This window comes from Oncorhynchus mykiss, chromosome 30 (genome assembly GCF_057628025.1).
Source record: "Oncorhynchus mykiss isolate SJ-2025 chromosome 30, ASM5762802v1, whole genome shotgun sequence".
Lineage (NCBI taxonomy): Eukaryota > Metazoa > Chordata > Actinopteri > Salmoniformes > Salmonidae > Oncorhynchus > Oncorhynchus mykiss.
Genome location: NC_143051.1, coordinates 18155487 through 18177801, shown reverse-complemented (window position 1 = coordinate 18177801; position 22315 = coordinate 18155487). Strand labels below are relative to the sequence as shown.

Here is a 22315-nt window from a genome sequence, read left to right as displayed (position 1 = left end):
GATGATTTGTCTTTGACCCACTCACCACACCCCCTCATATCACTCTCTCGGTTTCCACTTAAATGAGTGGAGTAACACCTTCTCACACCCTCTCTGTTTCTACTGAATTGAGTGGAGAAACACAAACAGACCCTGGGATCCAGCTAGTGACGCACGTTGTGGGAATGTGTCTCACCAGGGAATCAATCCTTCAATGTGTTGTAGCTCTGATTCCATTCAATCTGTCAGTGGAACTGTGGCCTCTACTTTCACATCGTTATACCAGCTTAAACCAAAAACACATTGTATAAAACCTCCAAGTTTCGGTATCCAAGGAGAATCTTTTGAGCGAGGTGTCAAGAGAGAGACAGAGAACACAATGTGTCCGTGTTATCAGTGGAGTCAAGTGGATATCTATTCATACAACGAGCCTGACTTCAAGTTAGATCTTACTCCTATATACTGCAACACCAGTGTTACACTAGTGTATACACCCTTATGTTACACTAGTGCATACACCCTTATGTTACACTAGTGCATACACCCTTATGTTACACTAGTGCATACACCCTTATGTTACACTAGTGTATACACCCTTATGTTACACTAGTGCATACACCCTTATGTTACACTAGTGCATACACCCTTATGTTACACTAGTGCATACACCCTTATGTTACACTAGTGCATACACCCTTATGTTACACTAGTGTATACACCCTTATGTTACACTAGTGTATACACCCATATGTTACACTAGTGTATACACCCTTATGTTACACTAGTGTATACACCCTTATGTTACACTAGTGCATACCTGTTATATTAGGGACATTGTGTTTCCAAAGCTGGGGCTGACAGTGAAGACTTGTGAAGAGCAGAATCAACAACCTCTGCATAATCAAAACAGTTGCCTTGTGAGGTGTAACAGTTCACAGTTATCCACTGTTATGTAAATGCAAGCTGAAAAGTACCAGGGGCCTGGCTTTGGCCCCAAGTGAGAGCAGGTCTGCCAGAGACACGGGTACCGGCCCGCGTAGATGGAAACAGACAAGTCTCAGCCTTTTGGGTAAAACACTAGGGTAAATCCTGTATGGAAACAACCATACTGAAATAAGGAAAATAGTACTGCATAGTAGCATACAGGAGGGTAGTGTGAAAAGGCTGGATATTCTATACTTCTCCTCCACATGATCTGTAAACCTATCAACAGTACACAAGGTCATGCAACTACACTCCTGCAGTGTGATTCATTTGTCACCCAGAGAATCACTTGACAGCTCAAGGACATTCACTGACAATATAGAAAGGAGATACAGAGAGAAGGTGAATGTGTGTGTTCCAGGTCTCTCTTGAAAAACAGATTTTTATCTCAACGAGACTAACCTGGTTAAATAAAGGTTGAATAAAATGTGTGTGAAAAGGAAAAGAGGTCTGTGGGTATTTGCACGTGTAAATGTGCATATGCATGTGTTAAATCATAACATACTGTATGTGTGCTCTTAACCATGTAGAAGTATGAGTACATATCTATCACATATCTGTGTGAGTACTTGTATACATGTTTGTGTGTCCCTGTGTGTCTCTGTGCTTGTGTGTATGCATGTGAGTGTTTATATGGGCGTGTATGCCCTGTGAACGGCCACATACTGCCTCCATCCAGGCTGTGATGAGCTGGTCAGTGTCCTGGCGGACGAGCTGGCAGAGCTGCAGGATGCCCTCTCGGTGCTCGTGGCTGGTGTAGGCAGAGTCAGTGAAGTCCTCTGTCCTCTCCACCACCGCCTCTAGCTGGCCAGACAGAGCCTGGTGGGGCAGCAAGTACAGACCCTCACGCAGACCTTCCACGTTTGACTGGGATCACAGACAGAGACACAGACATACACACAGAGAAAAACACAGAGACAGAGACACAGACAGGGAGGCACAGACAGAGAGAGACACAGCGACAGAGACACAGACAGAGACATAGAGACAGAGACACAGACAGAGAGATGGAGAGATACACAGAGAGAGACACAGAGACACAGACAGAGACACAGAGAGGGACACAGACATAGAAACACAGAGACAGAGACAATAGTGAATACAAAAACTATTTGTCATGCCAAAAATTGAATTGACACAGGCAGAGACAGAGACACAGGCAGAGACAGAGAAGATCATTAGAAAGCGCTATGATCTCTGTTGCAGTCTATTATCCAATTCAAAGCTAGGATAATTGACTTATTCTAAAGAACTTGCACAGAACTCCTAGCATACTTCATCTTTGTATGTAGAGGCCAAAAGCGGCATACTGTATTAACACAGGCAGGTACAGTGTTATAACACATTGTTGCGTGGTACTTAGAAACGTGTTTTTCCCCCACAAACTGGCACAAAAAACAACAACATATGGAAGGAGCCCCCAGGCTCGGTCCTCCCCTGTCGTCCCACCTTGAAGTCCTTGATGCCGGTGTAAATGCTGAGGGGAAGGACCTTGGTCTCCCCGCAGGGCCGAGCGTCCGTCACGATCTCCATGACCTGCTCCAGGGCGAAACGCATGCGGTGAAACACGGCGTCTTTGTTGATACGTGCCGACTCGCAGTCAGGGTGTCTGAGACAAGTCTGCAGGGAGGAGAGAGACTCGTGGTTTTACAAGTATCTGGCACATGATTTGAAAACCAAGCAGCAGATGAAGAAACAGTCCATGTTTGAAATCAATTGTAGTAATACAGTCCCTCTACCTCGTATATACAGTTGAAGTCGGAAGTTTACATACACTTAGGTTGGAGTCATTAAAACTCGTTTTTCAACCACTCCACATATTTCTTGTTTAACAGACTATAGTTTTGGCAAGTTGGTTAGGACATCTACTTTGTGGATGACACAAGTAATTTTTCCAACAATTTTTCTAACATACAGATTATTTCACTTATAATTCACTGTATCACAATTCCAGTGGGTCAGACGTTTACATACACTAAGTTGACTCTGCCTTTAAACAGCTTGGAAAATTCCAGAAAATGGTGTCATGCCTTTAGAAGCTTCTGATAGGCTAATTGACATCATTTGAGTCAATTGGAGGTGTACCTGTGAATGTATTTCAAGGCCTACCTTCAAACTCAGTGCCTCTTTGCTTGACATCATTGGAAAATCAAAATAGATCAGTCAAGACCTCAGAAAAAACAATTGTAGACCTCCACAAGAATGGTTCATCCTTGGGAGCAATATCCAAATGCCTGAAGGTACCACGTTCATCTGTACAAACAATAGCACGCAAGTACAAACACCATGGGACCACACAGCCGTAATACCGCTCAGAAAGGAGATGTGTCTCCTAGAGATGGAACGCACTTTGGTGCGAAAAGTGCAAATCAATCCCAGAACAACAGCAAAGGACCTTGCGAAGATGCTGGAGGAAACAGGTACTAAAGTATCTATATCCACAGTAAAACGAGTCCTACATCGACATAACCTGAAAGGCCGCTCAGCAAGGAAGAAGCCACTGCTACAAAACCGCCATAAAAAAGCGGGAGGCTTGCAAGCCGAAGAACACCATCCCAACCGTGAAGCAAGGGGGTGGCAGCATCATGTTATGGGGGACTGGTGCACTTCACAAAATAGATGGCATCATGAGGAGGAAAATTATGTGGATATATTGAAGCAACATCTCAAGAGTCCAGAGCTTGGTAGCAAATGGGTCTTCCAAATGGACAATGACCCCAAGCATACTTCCAAAGTTGTGGCAAAATGGCTTAAGGACAACAAAGTCAAGGTATTGGAGTGGCCATCACAAAGCCCTGACCTCAATCCTATAGAACATTTGTGGGCAGAACTGAAAAAGTGTGTGCGAGCAAGGAGGCCTACAAACCTGACTCAGTTACACCAGCTCTGTCAGGAGGAAGCGGCCAAAATTCACCCAAATTATTGTAGGAAGCTTGTGGAAGGCTACCCGAAACATTTGACCCAAGTTAAACAACTTAAAGGCCATGCTACCAAATACTAATTGAGTGTATATAAACTTCTGACCCACTGGGAATGTGATGAAAGAAATAAAAGCTGAAATAAATAATTTTCTCTACTATTATTCTGACATTTCACATTCTTAAAATAAAGTGGTCATCCTAACTGACCTAAGGGAATTTTTACTAGGATTAAATGTCAGGAATTGTGAAAAACAGAGTTTAAATGTGTTGGCTAAAGTGTATGTAAACATCCGACTTCAAATGTATATTTAACACAAAAACTATGTTTTAGGTGAGAAGTTAGACTGGTTTGATTCCAAAAAAGAATGAAAATTCACATGACCACCATAAGGCCTAATTTCACCCATGCAGTACTAAGGTTTTCCAGCTCACAGCTTTGACCTACTACATTAGCAGTAGTGGTAGGATGTACATACCTTGGACGCAGTGAGCAGCATCATGGTGCATTTCTCCAGCACTGCTCTGGCTGCTGCCATCCTGGCCTTCTTATTCTCGTCCTTCAGGTCCTAAATGACAGAGACCAACACTGGGCAGTTAAGCTGTGTTCACATTGACAGTTTGAAGTCACTTAAATCCTATTTATTTGCATATCTGATTTGAATCTGTTCTTTTTCCTGCAGCCTGAACAGAAAAAAAGCAGATGGAATCTAATATTTCAAGACACATTTCAAACCACCTTCATAGGTGGTTTGAAGTCAGATACAAATCTGATTCCTGCCCATGTGACTTGTGTCTGAAAGGTCAAATGTGATGTTTTTGTCCTCAAGTGGTTCTTTGGAATATCTTGTTGCTTGCTAGCTACTCTGTTAACAGTTTGACGAGAACATGTGGCAGCTAACTAGCTTGTTCATTGTTTACAAACAAATGAGTGAATGTGACAGAAAGCTAAACAGCTACCTAGCTAGCTAGTTGACTGCTGTTGCTAGCCAAAAATGATTCATTTTGAACGTTTGATCATCTTATCCTTTGAGGCTTTAACCTCTCTTGGGTAGGGGGCAGTATTTTCACCTCTGGATGAAAAGCATGCCCAAAGTAAACTGCCTGTTACTCAGGCCCAGAAGCTAGGATATGCAAATAAGTGATAGATGTGGATAGACACTCTAAAGTTTCTGTTAAAATAATGTCTGTGAGTAGAACAGTAGAACTGATATGGCAGGTGAAACCCCGAGGACAAACCATCCAGGGGAACTGAAAATTAAGGTCATAGAATATTTCAATGGTTTTCTATGGGATACCCTTATTAATAGGAATCTGGTTGCAGTTCCTATGGCTTCCACCAGATGTCAACAGTCTTTAGAAATGGTTCAATGTTTTTCTTTTGAGAAATGAAGAAGTAGTGCTATTCATTGTAAGTGTCACTCCATATGGACTCTACTGTTTTGGTGCGAGTGAACTGGAGCGCGCTTCACATTGTTTTTATCTGGTATTAGAAACAGTTTATTCCGTCTTAAATTTGATCGATTATTTACGTGTTAGTGAATGTTAGATTAGGTTGGATTAGGAACATTGTTTGAAATGTTTGGACCAAGTTTACAGGTAATTTATTAGATACTTTGTAGGCATGTTGGGTGAGTTGAAACCGGTGTATTTCTGAATCAAACGCGCCAAATAAATGGACATTTTTGGGACAAAAAGAAGGACATTATCGAACAAAAAGACCATTTGTGATGTTTCTGGGACATTTTGGAGTGCCAACAGAAGAAGATCTTCAAAGGTAAGGCATTCAGGTTATCGCTATTTCTGACTTTTGTGGTGCACCTGCCTGGTTGAAATATGATTTTCATGTGTTTGTATGCAGGGCGCTGTCCTCAGATAATCGCATGGTTTGCTTTCGCCGTAAAGCCTTTTTAAAATCTGCAGCTGGATTAACAAGAAGTTAAGCTATATTTTGATGTATAACACATGTATACAAGAATGTTAAATATTTTAATTTGGTATTTTTGAATTTCGCGCTCTACAATTTCACCGGATGTTGGCCAGGTGGAACGCTACCATCCCACCTGCCCATAAGAAGTTATAAGTGTTTAAAACACGCAGATTTTGAACATTCAAAGCACCTGGGAAACGTCCATGGCAGACACTGTTGTCACCTTAGCATGCTACATAACTTCTGAGTGATAGGAAGCACGTGCACCACCACCAATCAGTCTTTACCAGTGCGTATACACCCATTGTTACTATGACAACTAGCGTAGCCATGTCAGCAAATAACTGCTGTCTGAACAAACACAAATCCAATTTGGTAACGTAACTTGCTGTTTGGACAGTCAGTAGTCCAAAACTGGTTTTCAATATTAAGGCATACAGTGTGAACATAGGTTTAAGAGAAGAAGCTTCCCTTCAGGTCCAAAAGGACAGAGACCAACACTGGACAGTTAGAGAAGTAGCAGGTTCCCAAACTTCTCTGATTTGTGAGTGGGACCCAGTTAAAGCCCTTTGAATGATCTTGTGAGCCACCGAATAGACAGAACCATTTCTCAAGATTAAATACAACACGACTGACAGTGACCTAACAGCACCAGTGGGATCTGAAGCAAGTCTCAAACCCACTCTGACTCAGTGGGGTCTGACCCTACCAGTGGTCTGGACTAGTGGACCAAGGCCACATCCCAAATGGCACCCTATTCACCATATAGTGCACTTCCTAAAGAGCATGCTGAACACATATGGACCACATTCCTATGATGGGAAAGATATGTCAGAGTTATTAGGCTATGTTAAGTTAAAGCCTAGTTCTCAGGCCATCAGAGTTCTTACTCATAGACCAACCTGGTGAAGCACGACTCAATGCAGTAGATAACATTACGCAGTCGGCAGGAGACTAGATATCTCAGTTACATCCATGGACTCTCTCTCCTCTCTCTGTGTTTCAAAGACTTAGCCTCCAGTAGGGATTTAGTGTGTGTGTGTGTGTGTGTGTGTGTGTGTGTGTGTGTGTGTGTGTTTTTCAGGAGAGGCTGAATCGACTTCTCGAGGCGCAGAGCCATGGATTACTAAGGAGATGTGATGATGTGTTATTATATTCCCCTGCTCTTCGCTAGGTTAGTCTCTCAATAGAAGAGCCAGGAGATTTCCAGACGGAGAGAGAGATGGGGACGTGGCATGTTTGTGAAACACCCCTTTAAACAAAAAGAAGGGAAGGAAAGCTGAATATTATTCGTTCTCTCCCTACAGCACAGCGATAACACTTTTCAACAGCTAGTTAACGCAGTTGGATAAACCTTATCCATTATCCCAAATGGCAACCTATTCCCTGTCTAGTGCATTAGCCATTGGGCTTTGGGAACAGGGACTAGGGAGCCATTAGGGATGCATACAAAGAGACTGTGTATGAATCAAAGCATGATTAGCAGACGCTGACACTACAGGGGAACACCAGAGTTTTTCTGGCCTCATTATTTCTGTAAAAAAAAAATGTAATATATAGAACATGTTGCACTTGATATATTTCAAATAGAGAGTTTGTTTGATTTGACGGTCAAAATGTATCAAGGCATATCAATATTCTGCTTTCATGATGTAAACGCTCCTTTGATATGCGAGTCAGATCTGACCCATTTTTCATGCCGTTTGTCTAAACACACACACACACACACACACACACACACACACACACACACACACACACACACACACACACACACACACTCCTAGCCTGTGCAGAAGCCCTGGAGTGTATCTGTGTGTATCTGTGTGTGTGTGTGTGTGTGTGTGTGTGTTTAGACAAACGGCACCTGTGTCTGGGTAGCAGGGGCTCGTCACACACACCCTGCTATCTGAGTCATCTTGCTGTCTGAGTGGATGTGGAGCCAACAGCACACGGCACTGTACACAATCTGAAGGGTCTCACCCCTCCCCCCCCTCTGGACAGACTGTGTTTATCAAGAGCTGATGGGGAGTGGAGAGGCACATAGTGTTTGGTAGGATGACAGTGTGTTTGGTAGGAAGGGGGAAAGAAGGAAGACTTTGCCCAATATATGATCAGAGAGGATTGATACTCACATTCTGTCTGTCCCCGGTCAGGTGGGCGAACTCCACCATCTGATTCCCGAACTGGCTGAAGATCTGGACAAACTCCTGGAAGGTGCTCACTCTCTCCAGCTGCTCCAAGGTTACTAGCACCTGGGAAGGAACACTATTACAGTAACTACCATTGGCTCCCACACCTACACATTACACACAACAACTCTTGAATTAAACACCACATGCTGAACTCAAAGAAGGCACATTTCTTTCTGCCAGAACCATGTCTTGAGGGAGCAAAGTTGCTGTGAGAGATATTACTACTTTGACACCTCAGAATGCCTTTGCTGCTGGCAAAATGCTGCTTTAAGATATGTGAACGAGGTAGCAAAGCAAATTCTTAATGTTGGCCTCGCCATACAAATGATGGCCATTCATTTCACTTTCCACGCTTTTCCAGCTGCAGTGTTCAGTAGAGCAGTTTGTCATGACTGATTGACTGAGACGACACGAAGGACCTGTCTGTTGAAACAGGAAAAGGTCATTGTGACAAGAAGTTGTATTGTCTTCCAATCGTCTGGTGAACGGGGAAATAGGAAGGAGGATTAATGTTGGTGTCACCATGTCTCAGGAGTTATCGCAATGGCCTTGGGGCTGAGTGGGGCATCTGAAAAACCAATCAGATCACAATGATTTACCCCAATCACCTCTACTGTACACAATGGAACACACTCCGTGTTGCATGAAGGTGTGTTAAAAGGGTACCCTGGGTTCTGTCTGCAATAACCTGGGATCTGTCTGCAATACAGACGGAACTCTGTGTTGCATGAAGGTGTGTTAAAAGGGTAACCTGGGTTCTGTCTGCAATAACCTGGGATCTGTCTGCAATACAGACGGAACTCTGTGTTGCATGAAGGTGTGTTAAAAGGGTACCCTGGGATCTGTCTGCAATAACCTGGGATCTGTCTGCATTACAGACGGAACTCTGTGTTACATGAAGGTGTGTTAAAAGGGTACCCTGGGATCTGCCTGCAATACAGACGGAACTCTGTGTTACATGAAGGTGTGTTAAAAGGGTAACCTGGGTTCTGTCTGCAATAACCTGGGATCTGTCTGCAATACAGACGGAACTCTGTGTTGCATGAAGGTGTGTTAAAAGGGTAACCTGGGTTCTGTCTGCAATAACCTGGGATCTGTCTGCAATACAGACGGAACTCTGTGTTGCATGAAGGTGTGTTAAAAGGGTACCCTGGGATCTGTCTGCAATACAGACAGAACTCCGTGTTACATGAAGGTGTGTTAAAAGGGTAACCTGGGTTCTGTCTGCAATAACCTGGGATCTGTCTGCAATACAGACGGAACTCTGTGTTGCATGAAGGTGTGTTAAAAGGGCAACCTGGGATCTGTCTGCAATACAGACGGAACTCTGTGTTGCATGAAGGTGTGTTAAAAGGGTAACCTGGGATCTGTCTGCAATACAGACGGAACAGAACCCATGATGTATGAAGGTGTATTAATGTATACAATAGTTACAGGAATGACTATTGTCATGAAAATGTAGAAATCATTAGCTTACTATGTCTTCAGCTACTTTATAAGACACGTACCTTGATAACATGCTACTAGTGAACTGTATTGCATTTAGATGCATTTTGTCTGACATGCAACACTGAACAAAATCAGCCGATGCATAATGCATCAAACCTTCAACACCTCTCAGACCCCCCCAAAACATCATGAAATATGGATCTATTATAAAACAGCGTGATCCATCCATCCGGAGCAGTGTGTGTGTGTGTGTGTTCATGTGTGTGTGAGAGAGTGGCTTGGCTCTAGGAGGGTAAACAGTAGTGACATCCTGCAAGCCAGGCAGGAGCTCTATGCTGTTATCAGACAGACACAGGGTTCAAAATTGAATTGTGTTTGCCAGTAATGGGAGCAGACCTGTCGCCCGTCTGTCCAAACAGGCCTTACTGGACGTGATTAGGCCCTTACACTCTGTGTATGTGTGTGTGTGTGTGTGTCTGTGTGTGTGTGTGTGTGCCCCCTCGCCTCTAAGAGCCACACACGCACACACACAGCACATCCCGTTCCTGAAAGCAGCAGGAATAGAAACAGGGCCTGGTCCTTTTATGTGAATGTGCTGCTACTCCCCCACCATTATCTCCACAGCAGCAGAGGAGTTCTCCTGTACTGTGTCATGGAGCTCAGATAGGATCGGATAGACTGGAAGGAGGATGGAGTTGCCAGTGCTGGGTGCTGGGTGCTGTGTGTGTGTGTGTGTGTGTGTGTGTGTGTGTGTGTGTGTGTGTGTGTGTGTGTGTGTGTGTGAGAGACTCTGTCTGTACCTACTTTGTTCTGTGAGTCTGTGTGCATCTAAAGCCCTATATCTATACTGTGTGGTCGGAAGCGGTAACTACTTAATGATCTGTTTGATGACGATGGGACCTACTTTGTTGCGTGAGGTGATGATCTGTTTGATGACGATGGGACCTACTTTGTTGCGTGAGGTGATGATCTGTTTGATGACGATGGGACCTACTTTGTTGCGTGAGGTGATGATCTGTTTGATGACGATGGGACCTACTTTGTTGCGTGAGGTGATGATCTGTTTGATGACGATGGGACCTACTTTGTTGCGTGAGGTGATGATCTGTTTGATAACGATGCGGTCTGCGAGGACCAGGACTTTGGTGACGGAGGAGAGGAGCATGCGGGCGGCCTTCACCATGCCTGTCCGGTCACTGAACACTGTTGTGCGTCCGTCCACAGGGGGAGTCACCGCAGTCCCAACGTCTGTCAGCTGGGCTATGGCATCCCCTAGAGGACAAAAAGGACGGAGGATGATAATGGTTTTTAGAGCCCGACCGATAGGTTTTTTGGGTCTGATACCAATTCCGATTGTTGGGGGGACAAAACTTACCGATACCAATATATCTGCTGATATACTGTTTTACAGCGGAAATGAAAAAGTATAATTTTCCCGCAATGAATTTGATAAATCATTAATTGCCATTCAGAAGAGCAACTGTCCTAAGACATATGCTTCAAATGTTGATTTCTTACATTGTGAAATGAATGACACATCATGAGAATGGCTGCAAGTGTTCAGATAAGCATGAAATTCCCTTTTTTCAACCTATTTATAGATTATTGGTTATCTGTGGAGGAGGTGAAAGAGGAGGAGAAGGGGGAGGGTGATGATGATGATCAGGAGGAGTAAGAGGAGAATGGGGAGGGTGATGATGATGATCAGGAGGAGTAAGAGGAGTAGGGTGAGGGTGATGATGATGGTCAGGAGGAGTAAGAGGAGAAGGGGGAGGGTGATGATGATGGTCAGGAGGAGTAAGAGGAGAAGGGGGAGGGTGATGATGATGATGGTCAGGAGGAGTAAGAGGAGGAGAAGGGGAGGATGATGATGATCAGAAGGAGTAAGAGGAGAAGGGAGAGGGTGATGATGATGGTCAGGAGGAGAAAGAGGAGGAGAAGGGGGAGGGTGATGATGATCAAATCTTTTGGAATTGTTCTATATCATTCAGCATAGAAACACCATACAACATTTTCAGAGGTACAATGTATCGTACATTATCACTTTATCTAAATGTTCTAATACTTGGTCAACTTTCTTCACAGTGGTTTCATGCAAACCCCATTATCCCAAAACGTGTTCAAAGTTGCATAAACTAAAAAGTGACATCCAGAATTCAGCTCCACTTTGTTAGAGATAAAACCCTTTAGGTTCCCTTCCCATGGTGCCCTATGTGACAGTTGAGAGGCTCCTCCCCTCCTTTCTCTTCTCTTCTCCTCTGCTCTCCTGTCAGTCAACGGTAGCACCATAAACCCCAGTGGGAACATCTCATCCTGGACAGGCTTATATTCAGCTCGGTGGCACTGCAGCAATGTGATGCCAGCCAATGCTAAGGCCAGCTGGCACGCCCTCTGAGCGGCATGACCAGGCCATTTCAAACTGAGAGGCTGGTGCACTGGAGGGTCGCTAATTCCTTCACGAAACTCCAAAACAACCCTGGGTGCAAAATGGAAAAGGAAAACCAACATATAAATACTGGGCTGAAGAACCATAACTAAAATAGTCTCGGGCAGTAGAGAGAGAGCGAGAGAGAAGGGGGGGAGACTTGTATCACGTTGGCTGCATGGTTTGGCTCCTTGTTTGGGTTGGCTTGCAATCCAAAATAAAGTGCACCGACGCACTGATTGCATTCGCAGCCCCTTGTGGATGCCAGAATCCCCCAAACCAGCTGAAACATTCAGCATAGCTCACAAATAATATTGCTGAACATCAGAATACGGTCCAGAAGCTGCATGGAGTTTGATTAAGCTATGCCAAATGTCCCCCTCCATGCTTCCCAAGAATTTTATAACAGTGTTGCTCATTCGTCTTCTTGTTCTCTTTATCGCTAAGATCTCTTTTTATGGGAATTGTTTGTTTTCTGCTGCTTGCTATTGGAATGGGATGAACACTTGAAATTATTAAAAGCTGTGGAGTCTTGCAACTGGCCGAGTTCTGACCATAAAAAGAGCCTTGTAACAGGGTGATTGTGATATTATGTAGTCTACAGCCTGCATGTTGCACTGACATACACCGTTTGAGAGATACAAGACCGTGGTGCCCTTTTACACACTCACTAAACTCTCAATACAGTATCTGCCTCCTAAAACCTTAGCTAGCGGCAAAATATGTTTGGTCTGGTCAAGCAGAACAGATTGAAGCCAACAACTATGCCTCATTGCCCCCTCTCTACGACATCGCCCCATGATGGAGATCACCAAATGAAAGTAACGTAATCACCTTTTTTATTAATTTCATTACGCTTCCTGCCTGCATGCCTGCCTGCCTCCATCCTCCTTGTTTGCTTCCCTCACTCCCTGCCTGTCTCCCTGTGTCTTTGCCTGACTGCATGCCTTCCTGCCTCCATCCTCCTTGTTTGCTTCCCTCACTCCCTGCCTGTCTCCCTGTGTCTTTGCCTGCCTGCATGCCTTCCTGCCTCCATCCTCCTTGTTTGCTTCCCTCACTCTCTGCCTGTCTCCCTGTGTCTTTGCCTGCCTTCCTGCCTCCATCCTCCTTGTTTGCTTCCCTCACTCCCTGCCTGTCTCCTTGAGTCTTTGCCTGCCTTCCTGCCTCCATCCTCCTTGTTTGCTTCCCTCACTCCCTGCCTGTCTCCCTGGGTCTTTGCCTGCCTGCATGCCTTCCTGCCTCCATCCTCCTTGTTTGCTTCCCTCACTCCCTGCCTGTCTCCCTGTGTCTTTGCCTGCCTGCATGCCTTCCTGCCTCCATCCTCCTTGTTTGCTTCCCTCACTCTCTGCCTGTCTCCCTGTGTCTTTGCCTGCCTTCCTGCCTCCCTGCGCTGGAGGAGGTTCGCCTCGTCTCTTCCTCCCTCTGGCTACACTTTAAGAGGCCGTCAATCATTCTCCTCTTCCCACAGATTTAAAGCTTTACCTTCCTTTCCTTTCCCCTTCTTTCTTTCTTTCTTTCTTTCTTTCTTTCTTTCCATCACATAGAAGACAACTTCATTCCGTCCCAGAACGACGGAGGGAAAAGTTCACTTTCTGTCTTTTTAACGGTAAAGGTAAAGCAATCCGTTGTGTCACCAAAGCCCCATATACTACCCACCATTGCGACCTGTACGCTCTCGTTGGCTGGCCCTCGCTTCATACTCGTCGCCAAACCCACTGGCTCCATGTCATCTACAAGACCCTGCTAGGTAAAGTCCCCCCTTATCTCAGCTCGCTGGTCACCATAGCATCTCCCACCTGTAGCACACGCTCCAGCAGGTATATCTCTCTAGTCACCCCCAAAACCAATTCTTTCTTTGGCCGCCTCTCCTTCCAGTTCTCTGCTACCAATGACTGGAACGAACTAGAAAAAACTCTGAAACTGGAAACACTTATCTCCCTCACTAGCTTTAAGCACCAACTGTCAGAGCAGCTCACAGATTACTGCACCTGTACATAGCCCACCTATAATTTAGCCCAAACAACTACCTCTTTCCCAACTGTATTTAATTAATTTATTTATTTTGCTCCTTTGCACCCCATTATTTTTATTTCTACTTTGCACATTCTTCCATTGCAAAACTACCATTCCAGTGTTTTACTTGCTATATTGTATTTACTTTGCCACCATGGCCTTTTTTGCCTTTACCTCCCTTATCTCACCTCATTTGCTCACATTGCATATAGACTTGTTTATACTGTATTATTGACTGTATGTTTGTTTTACTCCATGTGTAACTCTGTCGTTGTTGTATGTGTCGAACTGCTTTGCTTTATCTTGGCCAGGTCGCAATTGTAAATGAGAACTTGTTCTCAACTTGCCTACCTGGTTAAATAAAGGTAAAATAAATAAATAAATAAAAAGGTAAAATATTCCCTCAATAGAGTGAAGAAGGTAAGACAACGGAAGAAAGGAGGAGTGGAAGGAATAAAATTGGCTACAGTGGGCCACTCTGGCTGACGCTCCCCACCAGCTCGCTTTTGTTTGGGTTCAGCGCTTTTCAAATCAGCACACTGGGAGATTAAACACACTGTTACACATGCCTCTTCTCCCGACATTAACCTATTATCCAGTGTTGGCTTCTAAATTCTTACCCTGTGAGATTTTGTTTTGGACTTCATATATCAACAGGATAAGACTTTGATTGGGCCTCAAGGCTTTGACCCCCTATTCATCCTGCTATTTTTCACTTGATAAGAGTTGCAAAGCCGGCTCAAAAATATATTACTCTGTTTCTTTTAAAAGAGCGTTGATAGCTGCGGTGTAGATATCCTCCTCCCACGGCATGTGGTAGTTATTCGGAGAATGACTGGACAGTTATGATGAAGAGATAAAAGGTCGGCGTTTGTAGGTATATTTAGTTGCATGGGCTCATGGAAAAGTGTTGAAAGAGGGGGGCACAAGGTCACACGTCCCAGTTTCTCTATTTGTCTGTCTAAGCAAAGGATTCAACTGCCGACAGCTGAGAACAGGCGAGATTCTCTCTCTCTATATCCCTCTGAGCGAGAGAAGATACTGAAGATGAGTGAACTCTGTCCAGAAGACAGAGCAAGCAAACCTCAGAATACCCTTCATTACGCCTGCAGCCCTGCCTGCCTGGTACACAAACACTTCAGCCTCAAATTACACAGCTCTCTCCTTTTCCAAACCTTACTCATACTGTTCTGTTCTGTCTCTGCATTTCCCCCCTCAGGAAAGAACATAACCAACGTCACTTCCCTGTAGCCTCTAGTCTTGCAAACTTAAACTAAACTTCACTCAAAACTAACAAAAACAACAGTATTTGACTTCTGAACACCTCCAGTGCAAATATGTTGAATAGGCAGAGTTAGGGTTGCACATTTTGGGGAATATTCAGAACTTTCCGTGGGAATATATGGGAATTAACGGGAATATATGGGAATTAACGGAAATATATGCAAATTAATATTAATACTGTTTAAACATAGATGTTTTTTTGCATTGGATATATTTACCATATCATATGGAGACAGAAACATAAACCTTTTACCGTATCGTAAGTAGACATAATTGCAAATGATTAAATCCTTCCAATAGAAAAAAACTAAAAACATTTAGTTACGAATTGAACTTTAATTAAATGTGTTGACTCTTCACATGGGATGATTTCACTGAACAACAAAAGAAAGGGAATATTGAGTGATCCCCAATGATCCATGGCATCTCCCAAAAATGTTTTCAACATACAGTACATCTGTAAAATGATAGTCTAGAAACTAAAGCTTTGGTTGTCTTCCTCTCAGGCTTCCATGTCTTCTCCCTGGACCTCCTCAATGTCCACCTCTTGAACATCAGACTCTGAGGCCTCATGTTCGCTGTCACTTTCCAATCTTGTTGAGAATGGCTCGTTGTCGGGCTCAAAAAGCCTCAAATTTGCCCAGATGGCCACCAATTTTTCAAGCCCTGTATTGGTCAGCCTGTTGCGTGCTTTGGTGTGTGTGTTCCAAAACAAGGCGGCTGATGTTCGTGGGATTTGGAGGCTGATGGAGGCAACAGGGGAAAGAGCCTCAGATCCACAACGTCCCTTCCACCAGGTGGCTGATGAGATATATTGGCACGATTGCCATATTGCATCTCCATCCCAAAGCCCTTGCTTGGAAGTGTACTTCACCAGACTGCCAAGAACCTTTCCCTCAGCCAGGCCAAGGTGGCGAGACACAGTAGTGATGAAACCATAGGCCTTGTTGATCTCTGCACCAGACAGGATGCTCTTGCCAGCATACTTGGGGTCCAACATGTACGCTGCGGTGTATATGGGCTTCAGGCAGAAGTCTTCATGCTTTGAATCAACAGTGAAGTGGGCAGGGCAGTATGGATTTCTTCTCTTACATCTGAAAGCAGAGTCTGAATATCAGTCAGGATGGCATTGTTTCCCTCAATCCGTACAATGGCTACTGCTATAGGTTTCAGGAGTTTCAGGCTGCTTACTACTCTCTCCCAAAATACATCATCCAGGAGGATCCTCTTGATGGGGCTGTCCATATCAGCAGACTGTGATATGAACATTTATTGGAGAGACTCCTTCCCCTCCAGGAGGCTGTCAAACATGATGATAACACCACCCCAACGGGTGTTGCTGGGCAGATTCAATGTGAGGCTCTTATTCTTCTCACTTTGCTTGGTAAGGTAGATTGCTGCTATGACTTGATGACCCTTCACATACCTAACCATTTCCTTGGCTTTCTTGTAGAGTGTATCCATTGTCTGTCACCAGTGCAAATACCTTCTGTTGTCCAAGGTCATTGATGACTGCCTTCAACTCATCTGCAATGTAGAGACCGGTGTGTCTAGTGTACCTTGTGTCTGTGCTCTTGTAGAATACTGGTTGAGGGGTGGAGATGATATAGTTAATTATTCCTTGCCCACGAACATTCGACCACCCATCAGAGATGATTGCAATACAGTCTGCTTTCTCTATGATTTGCTTGACCTTCACTTGAACGCTGTTGAACTCTGCATCCAGCAAATTAGTATATAAAGCATGTCTGGTTGGAGGGGTGTATGCTGGGCGAAGAACATTCAGAAATCTCTTCCAATACACATTGCCTGTGAGCATCAGAGGGGAACCAGTTACAGACACAGCTTGAGCAAGACATTCATCAGCATTTCTCTGACTACGTTCCTCCATTGGGTCAAAAAAACTTCTGATTACAGGAGGACCATGAGTTGTTGCTATCAATAATGTTATGACGCTGGCCTGGGGGTAGGTTTATGACAGTCATAAATACCTCTCCCTCCCTTTTCCTCTCTCTACCCTACTGATGTAACTATTGGAAATCCCTTGGTTAACATATAGATTCTGGGAACATCAGAAGGTGGGGGGAAATGAACCACTTTTCGTCCAACGCTCTAACCACTAGGCTACCCTGCCGCCCCTAATTTAGAGCTTTCAGATGAGACTGAAATAAGGTGACGATTGATATTGACTGCTGTAAAATATTACTAGGTCTTTGAGAGTTTATTCGGAAGATAACTGCTCTATAAATATTATTTTGTGGTGCCCCGACTTTCTAGTTAATTACATTTACATGATTAGCTCAATCAGGTAATATTAATTACAGAGAAAGAATTTTATAGAATAGCATGTCATATCACTTAATCCAGCATAGCCAAAAACACGACAATAAGGTGTCTGATTCATAATTTTCACCTCGAATAGAAGTAGAGGGACTTTTGTCAGAGGTTGCTTGTTGTGAGTGCTGAGGGAACGTTATGCACTTGGTCAGATGATTCTGCAGCTTTGTTGCATTCTTCACATATGATTTGGCACAGTATTTGCAAATGTACACAACTTTTCCTTCTACATTAACTGCAGTGAAATGTCTCCACACAAGAGATAGTGCTCGTGGCATTTTCCTGTAAAGATTAGATTTATTTTATCTTTTTAACTCTGAATACAATTCCCTGTGCAGATAAATAGTTAAGCAGTTAGATTAAACAAGTCCTTTGTAAGACAAATGTTTTAGAATTAAACAGAATGTAGAATGTATGGAAATAAATGAACTACCACTCCTCGGTTAGCAGGTTCAAGCAATCTAAAACCCACATCATAGCAAAAATGAACTAGCAGAAATGGTTAATATATTAGAAATTATTTCAACACACTTTGCTATAGGGTACTATTTACCAGTTAACAAAAAATAACGTATGTCATATAAAATATATTCACCCCACCCAGTATTGTAATCAAAACTTACCAGAAAGCATGTAATCCTTGGTTCATATAATATGTAGCGCAGGCTCAATAGCATCTCATTAGTGTGCAAGATCTTGAGAATCAGCTGTACATGTGATGGAAGAATGAACTGTGCATGCAGAGGGTTGCAATTCCATTGAATTGGGGATAGTTTAACCAAAATATGCCACAAGACCTAGAATGGCCTTCTCTGTATCCCACAAAAAAGGTTCACTGTTATAAGCTCATTTTTGTTGTGAATTTAAGCACAATTCGCCAAATTCAAGGGCTTAACTTCCCATGGAAAGTTTCCGACCCATTTTAAAAATGTATTCATGATGAAAACAGCAAAAACACTCCCTTCGTTGGACTGCATTTAAAATGGAACCTTCTTCCCTATAGAGTGCACTAGGATGCCATTTAGGATGTAATTCAGACGCAGATCCAGTTACCTGCTCTGCGGGCCTCGAAGCAGGCCATGCCCATCTCCTCCTTCAGCTCCTCGTTCTCCACGGCAATGGCCTCGCCCACGGCAACGAAGCGACCCACAGCAACACTAACAGCCTGGCCCACCCTTTGTATGGCCTGCTGCGTCCGCTCAGACTTCTTTGGTTTGTCTTTGTGATTGATCAGGGTGGTGATCTAGAAGGATACAGAGACAGAGACTAGTCAGTGAGGTGTGCCTTGTGTGTTTGTAATATAGGTGTACAGCAGTGGTCGCCAACCGGTCGATCGCGATGAATTTCTGTGATAAACCCAACAATAAAGCTGTGCGTTCCTATTCTTTCCGTTTCCTGCTGTTGATGGTAGGTGCACTTGATTCAGCAGCCCTAGCGCTGGGAAGGCAAAGTGTTCCCATTTTAAACCATTTCATGTGTCTGAAGGTAGAACTCCGCCTACCCGGCAGGCCCAGAGAGTGCACCTATAGGCCTAATGCTAGTCAATCAGATATTTCAGATCACCGTGTCTACACAGTTTCCTCGCTCCATAGACTGTAAAAAGAAGCCTTGAACTCACAGCAAAGTTGATCCTGTGAGATTTCAGAACATTTAAAACCATGAGTAGAGAGAAACTCAACGAATACAGCAGAGAGGTGCTGTTTTTATGAGTGAGTTCATGTTTAAGTTGTTATTCAGCACTGTCAACACTTAGTTTGTCAGTTTTATAAGCCCTAAAATGTGAGTGTTTCGATAAGCTTGCTTTGTTGTTATTTCTCTGGTCATAGGAGTAACAACATTAATTGGTTCATGAGGCAGAAGTAATGCAGTGCAACTTAAGCCTCACAATCAGCTGGAAGACTGTGTCCCATTTTCTCAGTTGAGGGAGGGAGAGAGGAGGGACAGTGAGTCGGGTGAGAGGCAGCCTCCCCTCAGACTGACCATCAGATGTAGGCCATCAGCACAGTAAACAAAACAAGCTAATTATTATGCTCACTCAGCTGTGCCTCACAAGTAATAGAACAAATGATCTATTACCAGTGTGATCATATACCTACAATTTTGAAATATAATTTAAAAAGATGGTCTGAGAAGAACAACATCGGCTGGGCAATTCAAGCGTAGCCAATATGCAGTGATAATGTTTTGGGCCTATAGCCTACTGCACAAACATCATTGCTACAGAACTGTTTTTAATTAGTTAATGTTGCATAGGCTCATGTTGTTGAAGTCATGTTTAAATAAATCTGAGTGGTAGATCTCGGCTTGCATTTTGACTCAGAAAGTGATCTTGACTCAGAAAAGGTTGTTGACCACTGGTGTATAGGACCCGTGTAAAGGAATCATATTTTGAAGTACCCGAGAATGCTGTCATAGCTGGTGAGGAAATGGTTAAGTCATTTGAAGATTGCTGCTGTCCTCAACCTGACAGCATACCAGCCAGTTTCCCTAAAACAAATCACCGTCTTGTCATGGAAAATTTCTAAATTAGACATACTATGCTATTTTTACTTAGAGAATTGTCCATTGTATATGCTTGTGATTTTTTTTGCTGATGTAGGCTTGTTGTCTTGTGTGACTTAGTTAGCCTGGGTATACAGATAAGAGCTGGGTGCGACCGCAGTATGTATCATGACTCAAGGCGAGACCCAAATGCAAACACAGGAGGCAGATGGATGGAGTTTAAGATGTTTAATACATCCAAAGGGGAGGAGGCAAGAGAATGGTCATGGACAGGCAAAATGTCAATATCAGTTCAGAGTCCAGGAGGTCCTGAAAGGCAGGCAGGCTCGAGGTCAGGGCAGGCAGAATGGTCAGGCAGGTCGGGCATAGTCCAGAAAACAGACAATGGTTCGAACCGGGAGGACTAGCAAAAGGAGAATAGAAAAAGGAGTACGGGAAAAAATATGCTGGTTGACTTGATAAACATACAAGACGAACTGGCACAGAGAGATAGGAAACACAGGGATAAATACACTGGGGAAAATAAGTGACACCTGGAGGGGATGGAGTCAATCACAAGGACAGGTGAAACAGATCAGGGTGTGACAGTTTGTGACATCCTGTTTGAACTATCTGCAGGAACTCCTCTGTGTGGAAACTTGCAGGAAAGATCAGACAATGGTGGCAACATCAGCTATCTTAATCTACAAAGACAAGCTAAATGCCTTTTTTATACACTATGTTCCCCACCCCTGTTTACACACATCTGCTAACTGCCACATATACAAAAATATTGAACTTTTTTATAAAAGCTGAGAGACAACTCTGTTCGTTGGGCCTTAACTTAGTACTGTTGAAGAGCATAGTTGACTGCTCCATCTTATAATAAAGTTGTTGTTTGAAGATTCTGCAGTCTCTCTTCTCTTCGAACAGCTAAAATCCCCTACAGTCTACACAGTAACAGTGAGTGGGTTAAATCACTGGGGGAAAAAGCCATATTACAAAGCCATTATTATGTGTTGCGATAATTGCGTTGTTTGCTCTATAATCAGTTAGTTCATATGCCTTGACGCCATTATATATAGGCCTATAGGCCCAGAATAAATTCAGCAACACCTTTGTTTCATCATAAAACCGGAGAGCAACATCTGTCCGGTGAAGTCCACAAAACATATTGCATGTAACAAACAGTTACATTACCTGCAGCATGGTCAAGCAAGTTACCATTTCCAACATTTTCGGACTACTAAACAATTATTGATTTAGAACCATGGAGAGTTACTGCAAGTTGCAAAGAAAACAGGAGCTGCCGCCACTATTTCAGCACCATTTCAACTACAACATTCCAACATCCTCAAATCACATTGATTAGTCTAATACAGTGACAACTAAAAGATACCAAAAATAATTTAGTCCAATCAACATAAGCTAAATATGATGTGGCTGTCCATAGTACTAATTTGTGTGTGTGTGTACGTGTGTGTGTGTGCGTGCGCGCTCGCAAGTAGAGAAAACATGTGAACTCACCCTACTTTTAGAGAAACGCCAATGCCATCCCCCTCTCTTTCATGTTGCCAAAATGGTCTATGATTCTGTATGATTCTGATTGGCTACATGGCTAAAATGCTTTCTCACTAGCCTAACTTCATGGGCAACGATGAGCCAGCTAGTTAACACTAGCCTTCTACATCAGGCAAGGGGCACAATGTATGAATTTATGGTTGGATCAAAATCACCGTTATAATCATTGGCCAGTACTGAGAATTAAGTAAAACCACAAGACCAAATCCCTATTTACATCCATTACTAATTTAGGAAACGGTAAATTTGAGCTAGCTAGCCACCGGAGGACAACAACAATATCGAGATGCAACAATTCAAGTTTATTCTGTCAATGGCGTTTGGCTTGATGTGATGTGATTGGTGTGAAGCCAAATCCAAACTGGCTTCCCTTGACACTTTTTTTTGGTGGACCAGGACCATTCACAGTTGAGCTCGCTCAGTTTAGCTCAACATTGATTGGCTATTATCTCATAATTTGTTTATTAAGGGCGGCCAAATGCTCGCTGGCTTCTCTTGCATTCAATGCTGCAGGCGGCAACAATATTATCCTCTTTTTGACCAGACAGCATCAGTACGGGCAGCAACAATATCATCCTCTTTATGACAAGACAGCATCAGATACATGGGCTATCCATACAGAGACAGAGGTGCTCTGTTTCATTCGCTCGGATACTTTCTCTGGTGAGATACATTCAGCCTTTTGCAAATTGAACGACAATTATGAAACAAAGAAAGATACATAATTTATTTATATATA

General features: G+C 43.5%; 1 protein-coding gene across 6 annotated transcripts in view; it reads right to left on the bottom strand.

Annotated features, from left to right (window-relative positions):
* ctnnal1 (catenin (cadherin-associated protein), alpha-like 1) overlaps positions 1 to 22315 on the bottom strand; it is a 132141-nt gene that overhangs the window by 42647 nt on the left and 67179 nt on the right. For all 6 annotated transcript variants that reach the window (XM_090227682.1, XM_090227683.1, XM_036970839.2 and 3 more), the window contains 6 exons: positions 18568 to 18757; positions 10540 to 10727; positions 7947 to 8066; positions 4361 to 4450; positions 2413 to 2583; positions 1630 to 1830 (listed from right to left, as the gene is read on the bottom strand). In XM_090227682.1, the coding sequence (XP_090083808.1) occupies positions 1630 to 1830; positions 2413 to 2583; positions 4361 to 4450; positions 7947 to 8066; positions 10540 to 10727; positions 18568 to 18601 (804 nt within the window). In that variant the 5' untranslated portion in view covers positions 18602 to 18757. The remainder of the gene's footprint in view (positions 1 to 1629; positions 1831 to 2412; positions 2584 to 4360; positions 4451 to 7946; positions 8067 to 10539; positions 10728 to 18567; positions 18758 to 22315) is intronic.